This window comes from Lithobates pipiens, unplaced genomic scaffold (genome assembly GCF_037356315.1).
Source record: "Lithobates pipiens isolate NorthernLeopardFrog02 unplaced genomic scaffold, aLitPip1_a1.2 Scaffold_10, whole genome shotgun sequence".
NCBI lineage: Eukaryota > Metazoa > Chordata > Amphibia > Anura > Ranidae > Lithobates > Lithobates pipiens.
This window is the reverse complement of record NW_027507686.1, coordinates 58,726,526-58,739,364: the sequence shown is the minus strand read 5'-3', so window position 1 is coordinate 58,739,364 and position 12,839 is coordinate 58,726,526. Positions and strand designations below refer to the sequence as shown.

At 41.4% G+C, this 12,839-nt stretch overlaps 1 protein-coding gene across 3 annotated transcripts in view; it reads right to left on the bottom strand.

Annotated features, from left to right (window-relative positions):
• The window catches only part of LOC143930892 (5-hydroxytryptamine receptor 3A-like), an 88,921-nt gene that overhangs the window by 27,242 nt on the left and 48,840 nt on the right, over positions 1-12,839 (bottom strand). For all 3 annotated transcript variants that reach the window (XM_077455568.1, XM_077455585.1, XM_077455576.1), the window contains exons 5-6: positions 11,796-11,968; positions 4,221-4,381 (exon numbers count right to left, since the gene is read on the bottom strand). In XM_077455568.1, the coding sequence (XP_077311694.1) occupies positions 4,221-4,381; positions 11,796-11,968 (334 nt within the window). The remainder of the gene's footprint in view (positions 1-4,220; positions 4,382-11,795; positions 11,969-12,839) is intronic.

The window sequence follows — 12,839 nt, the reverse complement described above, 5'->3', positions numbered from 1 at the left end:
GAAAAGCGCAGTGACTGTACGGAGATAGCCTCAGATCTGTTCAGATCTTCAGCTGGTCATGTCCTTAAGTAAAGAACAGGTGTATGGGTCCTGGAGTTTGCAGTATTCAGGCACTAAGTCCCCTTTCACACCACACCGCCGATCGCGTGGGCGGTAAAACGCTGCTATTTTTAGCTGCGTTTTACCGCCGGATTTGTGGTGGATTTCGGCCGCTAGCGGGGCACTTTTACCCCCGATAACGGCCGCAAAAGGGTTAAAACCGCCGGCAATATGCCGCAATAGCGGCGTTTTGCCAGCGGTATTACAGCACTGCCCCATTGATTTCAATGGGGAGCAGCGGTGGAGGAGCGGTAAACACACCGCTCCTTCACCGCTCCAAAGAAGCTGCTGGCAGGACTTTTTTCTGACGTCCTGCCAGCGCACCGCTGTAGTGTGAAAGCTCTCAGGCTTTCACACTACACACAATGACGCAGCTTCTTTAGGGCGGATTGCAGGCGCTATTTCTAACGCTATAGCGCCTGCAAAATGCCCTGGTATGAAAGGGGTGTTACACAGGAGGAACTTGACTGGGTAGCAGAGTGGGGGGGGAAGCATTGGAATGTCTCCTAGGGATCACTCTCCCACCAGAAACAAGAAAACAAGCCTCCATGCTGTATCAATGAGCCCCTCAGGCACTCTTTTTCCAGTTCTTGAATCTCCACATGGACATCTGTTAGAATGCCTCTCTGATCTCTGAATCAGCTTTCTTAGTGAGGAAGCTGACAGGCTTAGAGGAGCATGCTAACAGTGGAAGCATTGTGAGTCAGTCAGTCAGGTACAGCCAAAGTGCCACTGCCAGATGTGGCCCTGGGACTGCAATTTGCTCAGGTCTACTTCAGGACTACCAGGCTTTTAATTTGTAGCAATCAGGATTGTGGTTCACTGGGCTACCAATGTGGATCAGGTTGTGTAAATTATGTGTGCCCTGGGTTATGAAGGTTCCTGAAATGAAAAGAACCATTAACCAAAAAACAAAGATATGACCAAGTACAGTGGAAGCCCAGTTTTAATTGTGATAACACAATTGTAGTATATTTGTTGTGACAGGTTTGCTTAATGCTATTCTAACTTTTTTTTTCTTTAAAATAACAAACATGTCATACCTACCTGCTCTGTGCAATTGTTTTGCATACAGCTGCCCTGATCCTCCTCACATCAGGTCCCCTGTGGGTGCTCCTGGCTCCCCCCACCCCCACCGAGTGCCCCCATAGCAAGCTGCTTGCCAGTCTATTGACAAAGACAGTGGGACTCAGCCCTGCCCCCCACTCTCTCATCACTGGCTGTGATTAACAGTAGCAGTAGCCAATGAACAAGAGAGCAGACAGAGCCTCTGTTCTCGTGCATATCGCTGGAAAGAGATTGGGCTCAGGTAAGTATATAGGAGGCTGGGGGAGAAGGGACTGCATGCAGAAGGTTGTTTTTTTTTTTCCTAAATGCATAGAATACATTAAAGTAAAACAAATTCTGCCTTTAGAAACAATTTAACTACTTAACAGGCCATAGCTGAATGACGGCTACAGCACAGACGGATAACTCTGGGAGGGCGTACTATGATATCCTTCCAGAATCACTCTCCCAAGAGCCAAGAGCCCTCTGGGGCACACACAGGAGTGTCCGTGCTTGTCGGTTTCTCGGAACCCTGCGCATCATGATTTGTGGTAAAGGGCCAATCCCATCGGCCCTTTACCACGTGATAGATCCATCCAATGATGGAGCTATCACTGTCAACAAACCAGCATCTTGTCCGGTTCTTGCCGCTGCTCGCACCAAGCAGAGGAGGGAGAAGCTACAACATGAGGCTGTGTGAGTTTTTTCTTTCCTATTCCAAGTGCAGATCTGTGCACCAGAAGTGCCCAATCTGTGCCTCAGATGTTCACTTCTGTGCCATAGCAGTACTCTACAGTACCCCATCAGTGTACATCAGTACCCAGCAGTGCCACATCTGTTCCCCATCAGTGCTCTACAGTGCTCCATCAGTGCCACATCTGTTCCCAGTAATGCTGCATCAGTGCCATGTCAGTGCCCAACAATGCCCTACCAGTGCCCCTCTATCAGTGTATCCTTATCAGCGCCCGTCAGTGCTGTAAAAAATGCATAGAAAAATGTGTTTTCATTTTCTTTTCACATTGTGGAAAAAAATGACATGTTCAAAAGACTCACACTGCCTCATAGAATATACGTTGGGGTGTTTGCTTTCCAAAATTGGGTAATTTTGTGGGCATTTCCATGGTGCTGGTGCTCCAGAGCCTTCAAAAATATGATATGTTGACAGGAAATTATGTGTGTAATTTCTGCTCCTTGAACACCTGATGATGCTCCCTGCATGTTGGGCCTCTGTATGTGGCTAGGCTGTGTAAAAGTCTCACACATGTGGTATCGCCATACTCAGGATTAGTAGCATAATGTATTTTGGGGTGTAATTGTAAGTATGCATATGCCATGTGAGAAAAATAACCTGCTAATATGACAATTTTGGGAGAAAAAAAATCTTAATTTTGCAAAGAATTGTGGGAAAAATTACAACTTCAAAAATACCTTGGAATGCCTACTTTCCAAAAAGGGTATTTGTAATTTCCTGGCTTGTCAGGGTCTCAAGAAATGAGCAGTGCAATGCTGTATCCTGGCCTAGGCCGATCAGGCCCAGGCCTAGGGCAGCACTTTGCAGGGGGCCAGAAGGCAAAGGGTCCCCACCGGCTAACAGTGTAGTGGCAGTCTTATGGGACAGACTGGGCAGTATGCGGGTGGCCAGCATTCCGCAACTGTGTGTGGGGGGGTGCCGCTTCTCATTTTGACTATCCTATCATCCTGGGCCACAAACCTTCCTCACTGTGCTATATTTTCTACTGCACCATTGGCATGGTTTTCTCTTCTTAGTCCTCCACATAAAATGATCAGAAATTTGTGCTTAAAGTAGAACTATAGGCAACACTTTTTTTTTTGGATAGAGTAAGGGAGGGTTATAGCCCCTGCCAGTTTATTTTTTACCATCCCTGTCCCATGGCAGAAATCTCACTTCACTTTCTGTCCCATAGCCAAACAGGAAGTGAGAGGAAATCTATGTAAATTAAGGGAATCCATTGCCCCCCCAACCCCACCCCCAGGCCCTCAGATCTAGTGTCCCCACTCGAAAATTTCAGGGCAGGTCTTAAACAGCAAGGGGTGTGGCATTGACAGGAAGGGGTGGGTCATATTTAAATTAGAGGCGTACATGAGTTTAGTCAGGCCTAGGGCAGCAGAAAACAAAAATACATTACTGAGGCTGTGATCAGTTTTCAGTGATTGGCACCGAAGCTTGTAGACTCTATAGCTTTCACAAAGACCAAATAATATTTGGGTTATTTTTTACCAAAGATATATAGCAGTATAAATTTTGGTCAAAATTTACAAAGAAAAATTACTTATTTTTCAAAATTGTATAACAAAAACGAAGAAAAATGCTTTCGTTTTTTTTTTTTTTTTACAAAATGTTTGGTCTTTTTTATTTATAGCGCAAAAAATAAAAAATAAATGCGGTGATTAAATAGGATTAAAAGAAAGCTCTATTTGTGTGAAAAAAGGACAAAAATTTCATAAGTGTAGTGTTGCATGACTGAGTAATCGTCATTCTAATGCGGCGTACACACAGTCGGATTTTTCAACGGGAAATGTTCGATGTGAGCTTGTTGTTGGAAAGTCCGACCGTGTGTATGCTCCATCGAACATTTGCTGTCGGAATATCCACCAACAAATGTTTGAGAGCAGGTTCTCAAATCTTCAGTCAACATAACTTTGTTGTCGCACAAAAGTTCACGCATGCTCGGAATCAAGAAAAAGGAGCCGCACTGGCTATTGAACTTCCCAACATTTGTATGACCGTGTGTATGCAAGACAAGTTTGAGCCAACATCCTTCGAATAAAAATGCACGGTTTTGTTGGCGGAAAGTCCGATCGTGTGTACAGGGCAAAAGTGTGAGAGCACTGAAAGCTGAAAATTTACCTTCTTAGGAAGGGGGTTTAAGTGCCCAATGGGCAAGTGGTTAAATATGCTGGGTGATTTATAAGCTTCCATCATTTCTATGGTGGTCTTTTAGTAATGAACACGCTAAGGCAATTCCAATTTCTGAACTGATTATTGTATCTTATCGACATACTCTTCTAGTGAATACCAAGCGATAGATTTTCCTAGCTGTCCCTTTCCATACCGTATAAAACACCTTGCTGTATTTGGCACCACTGAAATCATAAATTTGCTGGGTTACATTGATGTCAGTGAGAATCCAATCTCCTTTTGCCATAAAGAAGTCCTTTGTATGGGTAAAGACCTCTCTGGAGTCACGTAAAGGCTTCATTTGTATGTTATCAACTGAAAAATAAAATTAAATTGTTTATTTCATGAGGGACATAGCAAGGTGTATTGATTTGTAAATGCAAAGAAAATGCAAATTATGACATGCAATGAGTGCAGAACCATAGTTTAGATTAGGTTAACACTGGTATCTGCAATATCCGGTGTTTTGTTTTGATTTTGTGATGCATGGTTTTTCATGCATGTTTCATGACAAAGGGGACCAAAACAGTACCTGTGTTATCTTTCCCAACACATGGCAGCACATCGCACTGGTGTGAACGGGCATCGTAGAAAACAATGATGATCCTTTTGTGCATTACCACGAGCTGGGCATTGTACAATAGATCTCTCAGACGTGGACAAGGCTTTATTCTTCAATAATCTGACTAGAATGTACTGGAATCTTTCTGGCTTGTATGGGTTGCTTACATTTATCTTTAGTAATACTTTTTTGTTATATAAAGGCATAATAAGTAATAGTTAAAAATAAAAATATATAACTTGCACTAAGATCTAATTCGATAGCAGCACCTGGAGTATAAGCCTGCATACCCTGCTTGAAATTAAATATCGAAAAAACAAGTGTGCTTACCCCTAAAATAAAATGATACATTCATATATATAAATAGGTCAATAATAAATGTTACAAGAACAATATGATGAATAATATGTAACCCTCTCCCCAAATTAACCACTTCAGCCCCGGACCATTTTGCTGGCCAAAGACCAGACCACTTTTTGCGATTCGGCACTGCGTTGCTTTAACTGACAATTGCGCAGTCATGCGTTGTGGCTCCCAAAATTGACATCCTTTTTTTCCCACAAATAGAGCTTTCTTTTGGTGGTATTTGATCACCCCGGCGGTTTTTATTTTTTGTGCTATAAACAAAAATAGAGCTACAATTTTGAAAAAAACGCATTATTTTTTACTTTTTGTTATAATAAATATCCCCCAAAAATATATAAAAAAACATTTTTTTCCCTCAGTTTAGGCCGATACGTATTCTTCTACATATTTTTGGTAAAAAAATTAGCAATAAGCGATTATTGATTAGTTTGCGCAAAAGTTATAGCGTTTACAAAATAGGTGATAGTTTTATGGCATTTTTATTAATAATTTTTTTTTTACTAGTAATGGCGGCGATCAGCAATTTTTATTGTGACTGCGACATCATGGCGGACACATCGGACATTTTTGACACGTTTTTTGGACCATTGTCATTTATACAGCAATCACTGCTATACAAATGCAGTGATTCCTGTGTAAATAACACTGGCAGTAAAGGGGTTAACCAGGGGGTGGCAGTTTAGGGGTTAAGTGTTCCTAGGGGTGTGTTACTAACTGTTGGGGGCTGGGCTTTCTTTTAGTGAACACTGATCTCTGCTCCAATCACATGGAGCAGAGATCAGCGTCACTTGTTGCTAGGCAGAATGGGGAGATGCTCCCAGTTCAGCCGCCACGTGAGACGATTGCGGGTATGCCCGCGGCGATCGAGTCCGCGGGACCCGCGACCAGACTCACGGGGGTCCCGACCGGCACGCGAGTGCGCCGCTGGCGGTGCGCTCGCAATGGCAGGGCGGCATTTAAGATTGGACGTATCTGTACGCCAATATGCCTGCCCGCGCCATTCTGCCAACGTACATCGGCGTGCGCTGGTCGGGAAGTGGTTAAAATAAATGAATTAAAAAATCTGTGCAACACAATCATAAAGAAACAAAGTGCAAAGAATTAGGTATAAATAACGTATTAAAAAAAATGTATGTAAATGATAATATACTGTATATATGCAACTAAATCCCCAATTGTAACTGAGATTGGAAAGCCTGTCTTTACACTCACATGAACTTTAATGGCATCCCAGTCTTATGCCCTGTACACATGGTCGGACATTCCGACAACAAAATCCATCAGATTTTTTTCAGACGGATTTTGGTCCAAACTTGTCTAGCATACACACGGTCGCACAAAGTTGTCAGAAAATCCCATCGTTCAGAACGATGTGACATACAACACATGCGGCGGGACTATAAAGAGGCCAGTAGCCAATAGCTTCCGTCTCGCAATTTATTCTGAGCATGCGTGGCACTTTGTCCATCGGAATTGTCTACACACGATCGGAATTTAAAAAATCTGATTTTGTTGTCGGAAAATTTTAGATCCATTGAATTTTCTGACAACACGATCCGATCGCACCTTTTTCATCAGAAAGTCTGATCGTGTGTACAGGGCATTCATCTGTAAGGTTCAATATTGAGTTGGCCCACCAATTGCAGCTATAACAGCTTTAACTCTTCTGGAATGGCTGTCCACAAGGTTTAGGAGTGTGTATATGGGAATGTTTGATCATTCTTTCAGAAGCGCATTTATGAGGCACTGATGTTGGACCGAAAGGTATTCTATTGGGTTGAGGTCAGGACTCTGTGCAGGCCAGTCAAGTTCCTCCACCCCAAACTCACTCATCCATGTCTTTATGGACACATGAAGTAAAATCAAACAACTTTTAAAGTGGAAGTAAAGCCTTTTTTGGCACTTGTACCTACCTACAGGTAAGCCTATAATAAGGATTACCTGTAGGAGATGAGCTCAATGTTCGAGTTGAATGTAGTTGCGACTCAAACAATGAGTGTTTGCCCATTCGCCGAACAGCAAATATTATGGGGCGTTCTGCGCCGCTCGAATTTAATGCGAACGCCCCATAATATTTGCTGTTCAGCGAATGGGCGAACACCCGAGTGAACACCAGTGCATTGCTGCCTGATGATTGGCAAAAGCATGCACCTGGCCTACATGCTTTGGCCAATCACAGCACGTGTATGTGTGTAGTGTGTATATGGCTGTTATATAGGAAAGGGCAGGGTCAACCGTTTATGTAACCAGGTGGCCCCGCCCTTGCCTATATAACAGCTGTCACAGCCAAGAGACGCCTCCCATCTGAGCTTTTTTTTTCAATTGTTGTGGTCTGTTGGCGCCATGATTGAAGATGGATAGACATTGTGGGACACTTTTTTTTTTAATAAAGGAATTGTCAAAAAGTGTCTGTCGTTTTTACTTTTTTACACTTTTTTCAGTGATTGGATAGGGATACAATATACCCCATACCCATTCACATGGAGGGGCTTAGATCTGGGGGCCCCCTTGTTAAAGGGGACTTCCAGATTCCAATAAGCCCTCCGCCCACAGACCTCCACAACTACTGGGCAAGGGTTGTGGGGAATAGGGCCCTTGTCCCCATCAACATGGGGACAAGGTGCTTTGGAGGGAACCCCAAAGCACCCTCCCCATCTTGAGGGCAAGCAGCCTGGTATGGTTCCTGGCCTGCCGTGGCTGCTTGCTCGGATAAGGGTCTGGTATGGATTTTGGAGGGGATCCCCACGCCATTTTTTTTTTTTACATTTTGGTACGGGGTTCCCCTTAAAATCCATATCAGACCTGAGGGGTGTGGTATGGATTGGGGTGGCACACGCAGTTTTTTTCAATAGTTTTTCATCTATTACTGACAATACATTACAGTCACAAACAATTTTAAATGACATTTTTTCTGTTAGAAATATAATTATTCTGTAGCACAGTAAAACACATGAGAAAGATACGCCACTTTTGCAGCAGACAAAGGGGACCCCCCAGGCATGATATTTAAAGAAATATTTTATTTTTATTGTTTCACTTTAAGCATTATTAAAATCACTGCTCCTGAAAAAAAAACATTTTAAACTTTTTTTTGCATTGATACATATCCCCTAGAGTAGTACCTGGGTCCCCAGACACTTTATGGCACTAAATTGCATATAAGTCTTTCATGATCGTGTCCTATAGACTTTAACGGTGTTCGCATGTTCGTACTAATGAAAGTGCACTTGGAAGTAAAGTCGCTGTAGATCCGAGGGGGACATGCAAAAACAACATTTTAGCTTGCAGTGCAAAGTGGATTTGCCTTTCGCAAATAACCCCCTATGCCTTTACCTTGCAGGGTTTGAAAAAAAATTGGTGTAGATTAAAACTGTTTCTATAATGAAGTATTGCACTTACAATAGCAGCAGCAAAATAAAGAGGCTCCTTTCTTTGATAATGCCCTTTCAGGGGAAACTTGTCAGGTGGAGATTGATTGAGTGACGTCATTGCGCACGCCCACTACTGTGACTTGTGGCTGTGTTTGGAGTGGATGCAAAATACGCTGTTTAACCATTTACAGACCACCCACTGCAGTGACAATTGTTTTTTAAACAGTGTAAAAATAAAAGGTAAAATAAATAAGAATTTTTTTTTTTTAAAAGCTCCCCGTCCCAACGATCTCGTGCGCAGAAGCGAACGCATACATGACTAGTTTCCGCATATGAAAACAGTGTTCAAACCACACATGTGAGGCATCGCTGCGATTGGTAAGCAAGAGCAATAATTCTAGCCCTAATCCTCCTCTAACTCAAAACATGCAACCTGTAGAATTTTTTAAATGTCGCCTATGGAGATTTTTAAGGGTAAAAGTTTCTCGCTATTCAACAAGTGGGCGCAATTTTGAAGCGTGACCTGTTGGGTATCAATTTACTCTGCGTAACATTATCTTTCACAATATGAAAAAAAAAGTGGGCTAACTTTACTGTTGTCTTATTTTTTAATTTAAAAAAGTATATTTTTTCCAAAAAAAGTACACTTGTACTTGTACCTAATCCTTTGCACTTTGTTTCTTTATGATTGTGTTGCACAGATTTTTTTATATATATTATTTTGGGGCAAGGATTGTATATTATTTATCATATTGTTCTTGTGACATTTATTATTGACCTTATCTTATTTTAGGGGTAAGCACACTTGTTCTTTTAATATAAAAACTAATAGTTAACACTCTTGTCAATGTTTTTGATTAACCAGTTCCTGACCGACGCACGACGATGTACGCCGGCAGAATGGCACGAGCAGGCAAACTGGCATACAGGTACGTCCAGTTGAATTTGCCGCCCTGCCATCACCTGCGCGCCACAGCTTGCCGATCGGGACCCCCATGAGTCTGGTCGTGGGTCCCGCAGACTCGATCACTGCGGGGATACCCGCGATCGTCTCACGGGGAAGGAGAACAGGGAGATGCCATTGTAAACAGCATCTCTCCGTTCTGCCTAGCAACAAGTGACACTGATCTCTGCTTCCTGTGATTGGAGCAGAGATCAGTGTTCACTAGCACACAGCCCAGCCCCCCCACAGTTAGTAACACACCCCTAGGAACACTTAACCCCCACATTGCCACCACCTGGTTAACCCCTTCACTGGCAGTGTCATTTACACAGGAATCACTGCATTTATAGAGCACTGATTGCTGTATAAATGACAATGGTCCCAAAAAGGTTTTAAAAATGTCTGATGTGTCTGCCATAATGTTGCAGTCACAATTAAAATCGCTGATCACCGCCATTACTAGAAAAAAAAATTATTAATAAAAATGCCATAAAACTATCCCCTATTTTGTAAACGCTATAAATTTTGCGCAAACCAATCAATAATCGCTTATTGTCATTTTTTTTACCAAAAATATGTAGAAGAATACGTTTCGGCCTAAACTGAGAAAAAAAATGTTTTTTATATATTTTTGGGGGATATTTATCATAGCAAAAAGTAAAAAATAATATTTTTTTCAAAATTGTCGCTCTTTTTTTGTTTATAGAGCAAAAAATAAAAACCGCAGGGCTGATCAAATACCACCAAAAGAAAGCTCTATTTGTGGGAAAAAAAGGACGTCAATTTGTCAGTTAATTGTCAGTTAAAGCGAGCAGTGCCGAATCACAAAAAGTGGTCTGGTCATTGGCCTGCAAAATGGTCTGGTCTGAAAGCGGTTAAATGTGAAAGTGTCAAAATTCAAGTTTCGACAAGTGCTTTAATCCATGTTTTAACCTCCCTGGCGGTATTCCTGAGTCTGGCTCGGGGTGGAATTTCAGTACCACGAGCGGTAACCCCGAGCCAGACTCGGGATCGCATTGCAGGATACAGGGAGACTTACTTACCTTGTCCCCTGGATCCAGCGATGTCCTCCACGCTGTGTGTGCGAGCTGTCCTCTGCTCGATTCACACAGTGCCCGAGTGCCGCCGAGCTCCATTCCCTGCAACGTTATAACGCACGGGATCGGAGATGGGCACCAAATTCAAAAAAGTAAAAACACACAATGCGCATACAGTACTGTAATCTTTCAGACTGTATAAAAAAACAAAACACATCCCCTTTGTCCTTAGTGGTCTGTCCAGTGCCCTGCATGCACTTTTATATTATAAATATATTATAAATACTGTTTTTTTTCTGCCTGGAATTTGGTGATTGTCCATAGCAACCAAAAAGTGTCCCTTTATGTCAAAACAGCGAATTAGAATCAATTGCAGAATTGAGCGATAGCGATTTGTGGGGAGATCCGTCATCAAACACCAATGTCTAATCTAATGACAGCGACAATTCTGCAAATGAGCAAATGTCAGTGTTTTTGGTTTGATTACATTATTGAATAATTTTTCTTATTATTTGTTATCATTATTTATAGCTATTTATTATCTTAGAAACTTTATCATACCCGGGATGTCTGCTAGACTCTTGTTTGAACAGATTTAATAGAGTTATTCCTAAGAATTGCAGGCCTACAATATAAAACGCCAAAATTTCCATGCAAAATAATTGTACCGCTTTCAGCAAAATCAGAAATAATCATACCGCCAGGGAGGTTAATGAGGAATACAGGTAGTAAGGAAATCTCTCCAAGTGAGAAAAATCTTCTTAGATACAGTTATGTAGTTCCTAATATGTAGGTGGGAATAGCTGGATCCAAAACTGATTCCATTCCTTGTGAAGGTGAGTCCATACTGTGGAACACAGTGGGGTTGATTTACCAAAGGCAAATGGGCTGTTCACTTTGCAAAGAAATTTTCCCCCAAACCTTATAAAATATGATGACGTTTCAGTTTGCAAAGAATACCTAGTCATGGAACAATTAAAAAAAAAAAAAAAAAAAAAAAAAATGCAATTTTACTTGCACATGATTGGATGATAAAAAAAAAATCAGTAGAGCTTCACCGCATTTAGTAAGCTTTTTTTCCTTGTAAAAATTTGAAAATGTCCTTGCAAAGTGCAACTTCCTTTGCAAAGTAAACAGTCTATTTGCCTTTAGTAAAACAACTCCAGTGACTCTGGTTAAGCAACTCTCCAACATTAAAGGTGCCACAGGTGAACATAGTGAGATATAGGGAGATACATAAGATTTCAGCAATTTTATTACATTACACTAGTTATTCAATACAAGTAATCCAGAAGAGTGAATAAATAACATTAGCATACTTTACAAGTTTGAAGTCAATGTGAGATGTATGGCAGTAGACAAGGTAGGAGTCAACCCTCACTCAAGGGAAGGTGATGTAGGTGGAGATAAGCTTTTAATAGATAAAGAATAATTTTAAACACATACATACCGTTATAAATATAAGAGCCAAATGAAATTTTACAGACTTGTGTGTCGAAGGGAAAATTGAAAATATCTAATTTACAAGCAGCAACAGTCAGTAAGCTTCTAGAATCGGTTATATTTCCATCATGAGTGATAATGTAGAATGGATTTTTTTGAGATTTATCATCATAGTCAATCCTGTATAAATACATGTTATATTGTAAAGCCTTAGAATCATACATCTCTAACTTAAATCACAATGTGTTGCTTAAAGAGTAACATTGCAAGGGTTTTAACACACTTTGTTGCACGTTCCCACCTGTTTTCGCTTGGAAGGAATAGCTCTTTTTTAGATCATGTGGTTTGCAAAGTGATTCTGAATGGGAGTCACTAATTCATTATAATCAGCTAATGCAATTCAGGGTTTTGCTGAGAAAATTTGCAGTGTCCTAATCCTTTTAGAAGTAATTTACCCTTAGGGAGTATCTCATCCAAAAAGGAGATTTGTGTTGCAGAGTTGTTGTGTAAAGAACACTTCCAGATTGCCATATAATATTGAGTTTTATAGAAAATTACATTTGCTGCTTTTTGAACAGTAGAGGCAACTTTTAATAACATTAAAGAGGAAGTACATTTCCTCTGCAGACATTTACCTATAGGTAAAACTATAATAAGGCTTACCCATAGGTAGTGAAAATATCTCCTAAATGTGTACCGTTTAGGAGATATTTACATTAAATACAGCCAGTGACATCATTGGCGCATGTGCTATGAAGTAACGGCCACAGGTGCTGAGACCCGTGCCGTGAACAGCAGCTATCACGCGCATGCGCAGGCGTGATATAATCGCGGCTACAGCCAATCACAGTGCCGGAGCCCGCGAACCCAGAAGAAACTCCGGTGAAAATGCCAGCCATCTCATCGGTGTGCGGTCGCCGCTGCAACAGCTTCGTTCTAAAGTAGGTATTTCATAATGAGCTATTATGCGATGCAAAGTGGCTCATTATGCTTTTGTCCTACAGGGTTCTTTTTTTTTTACAATCTCTTTAAAGAGGAAGTAAACCCTGAT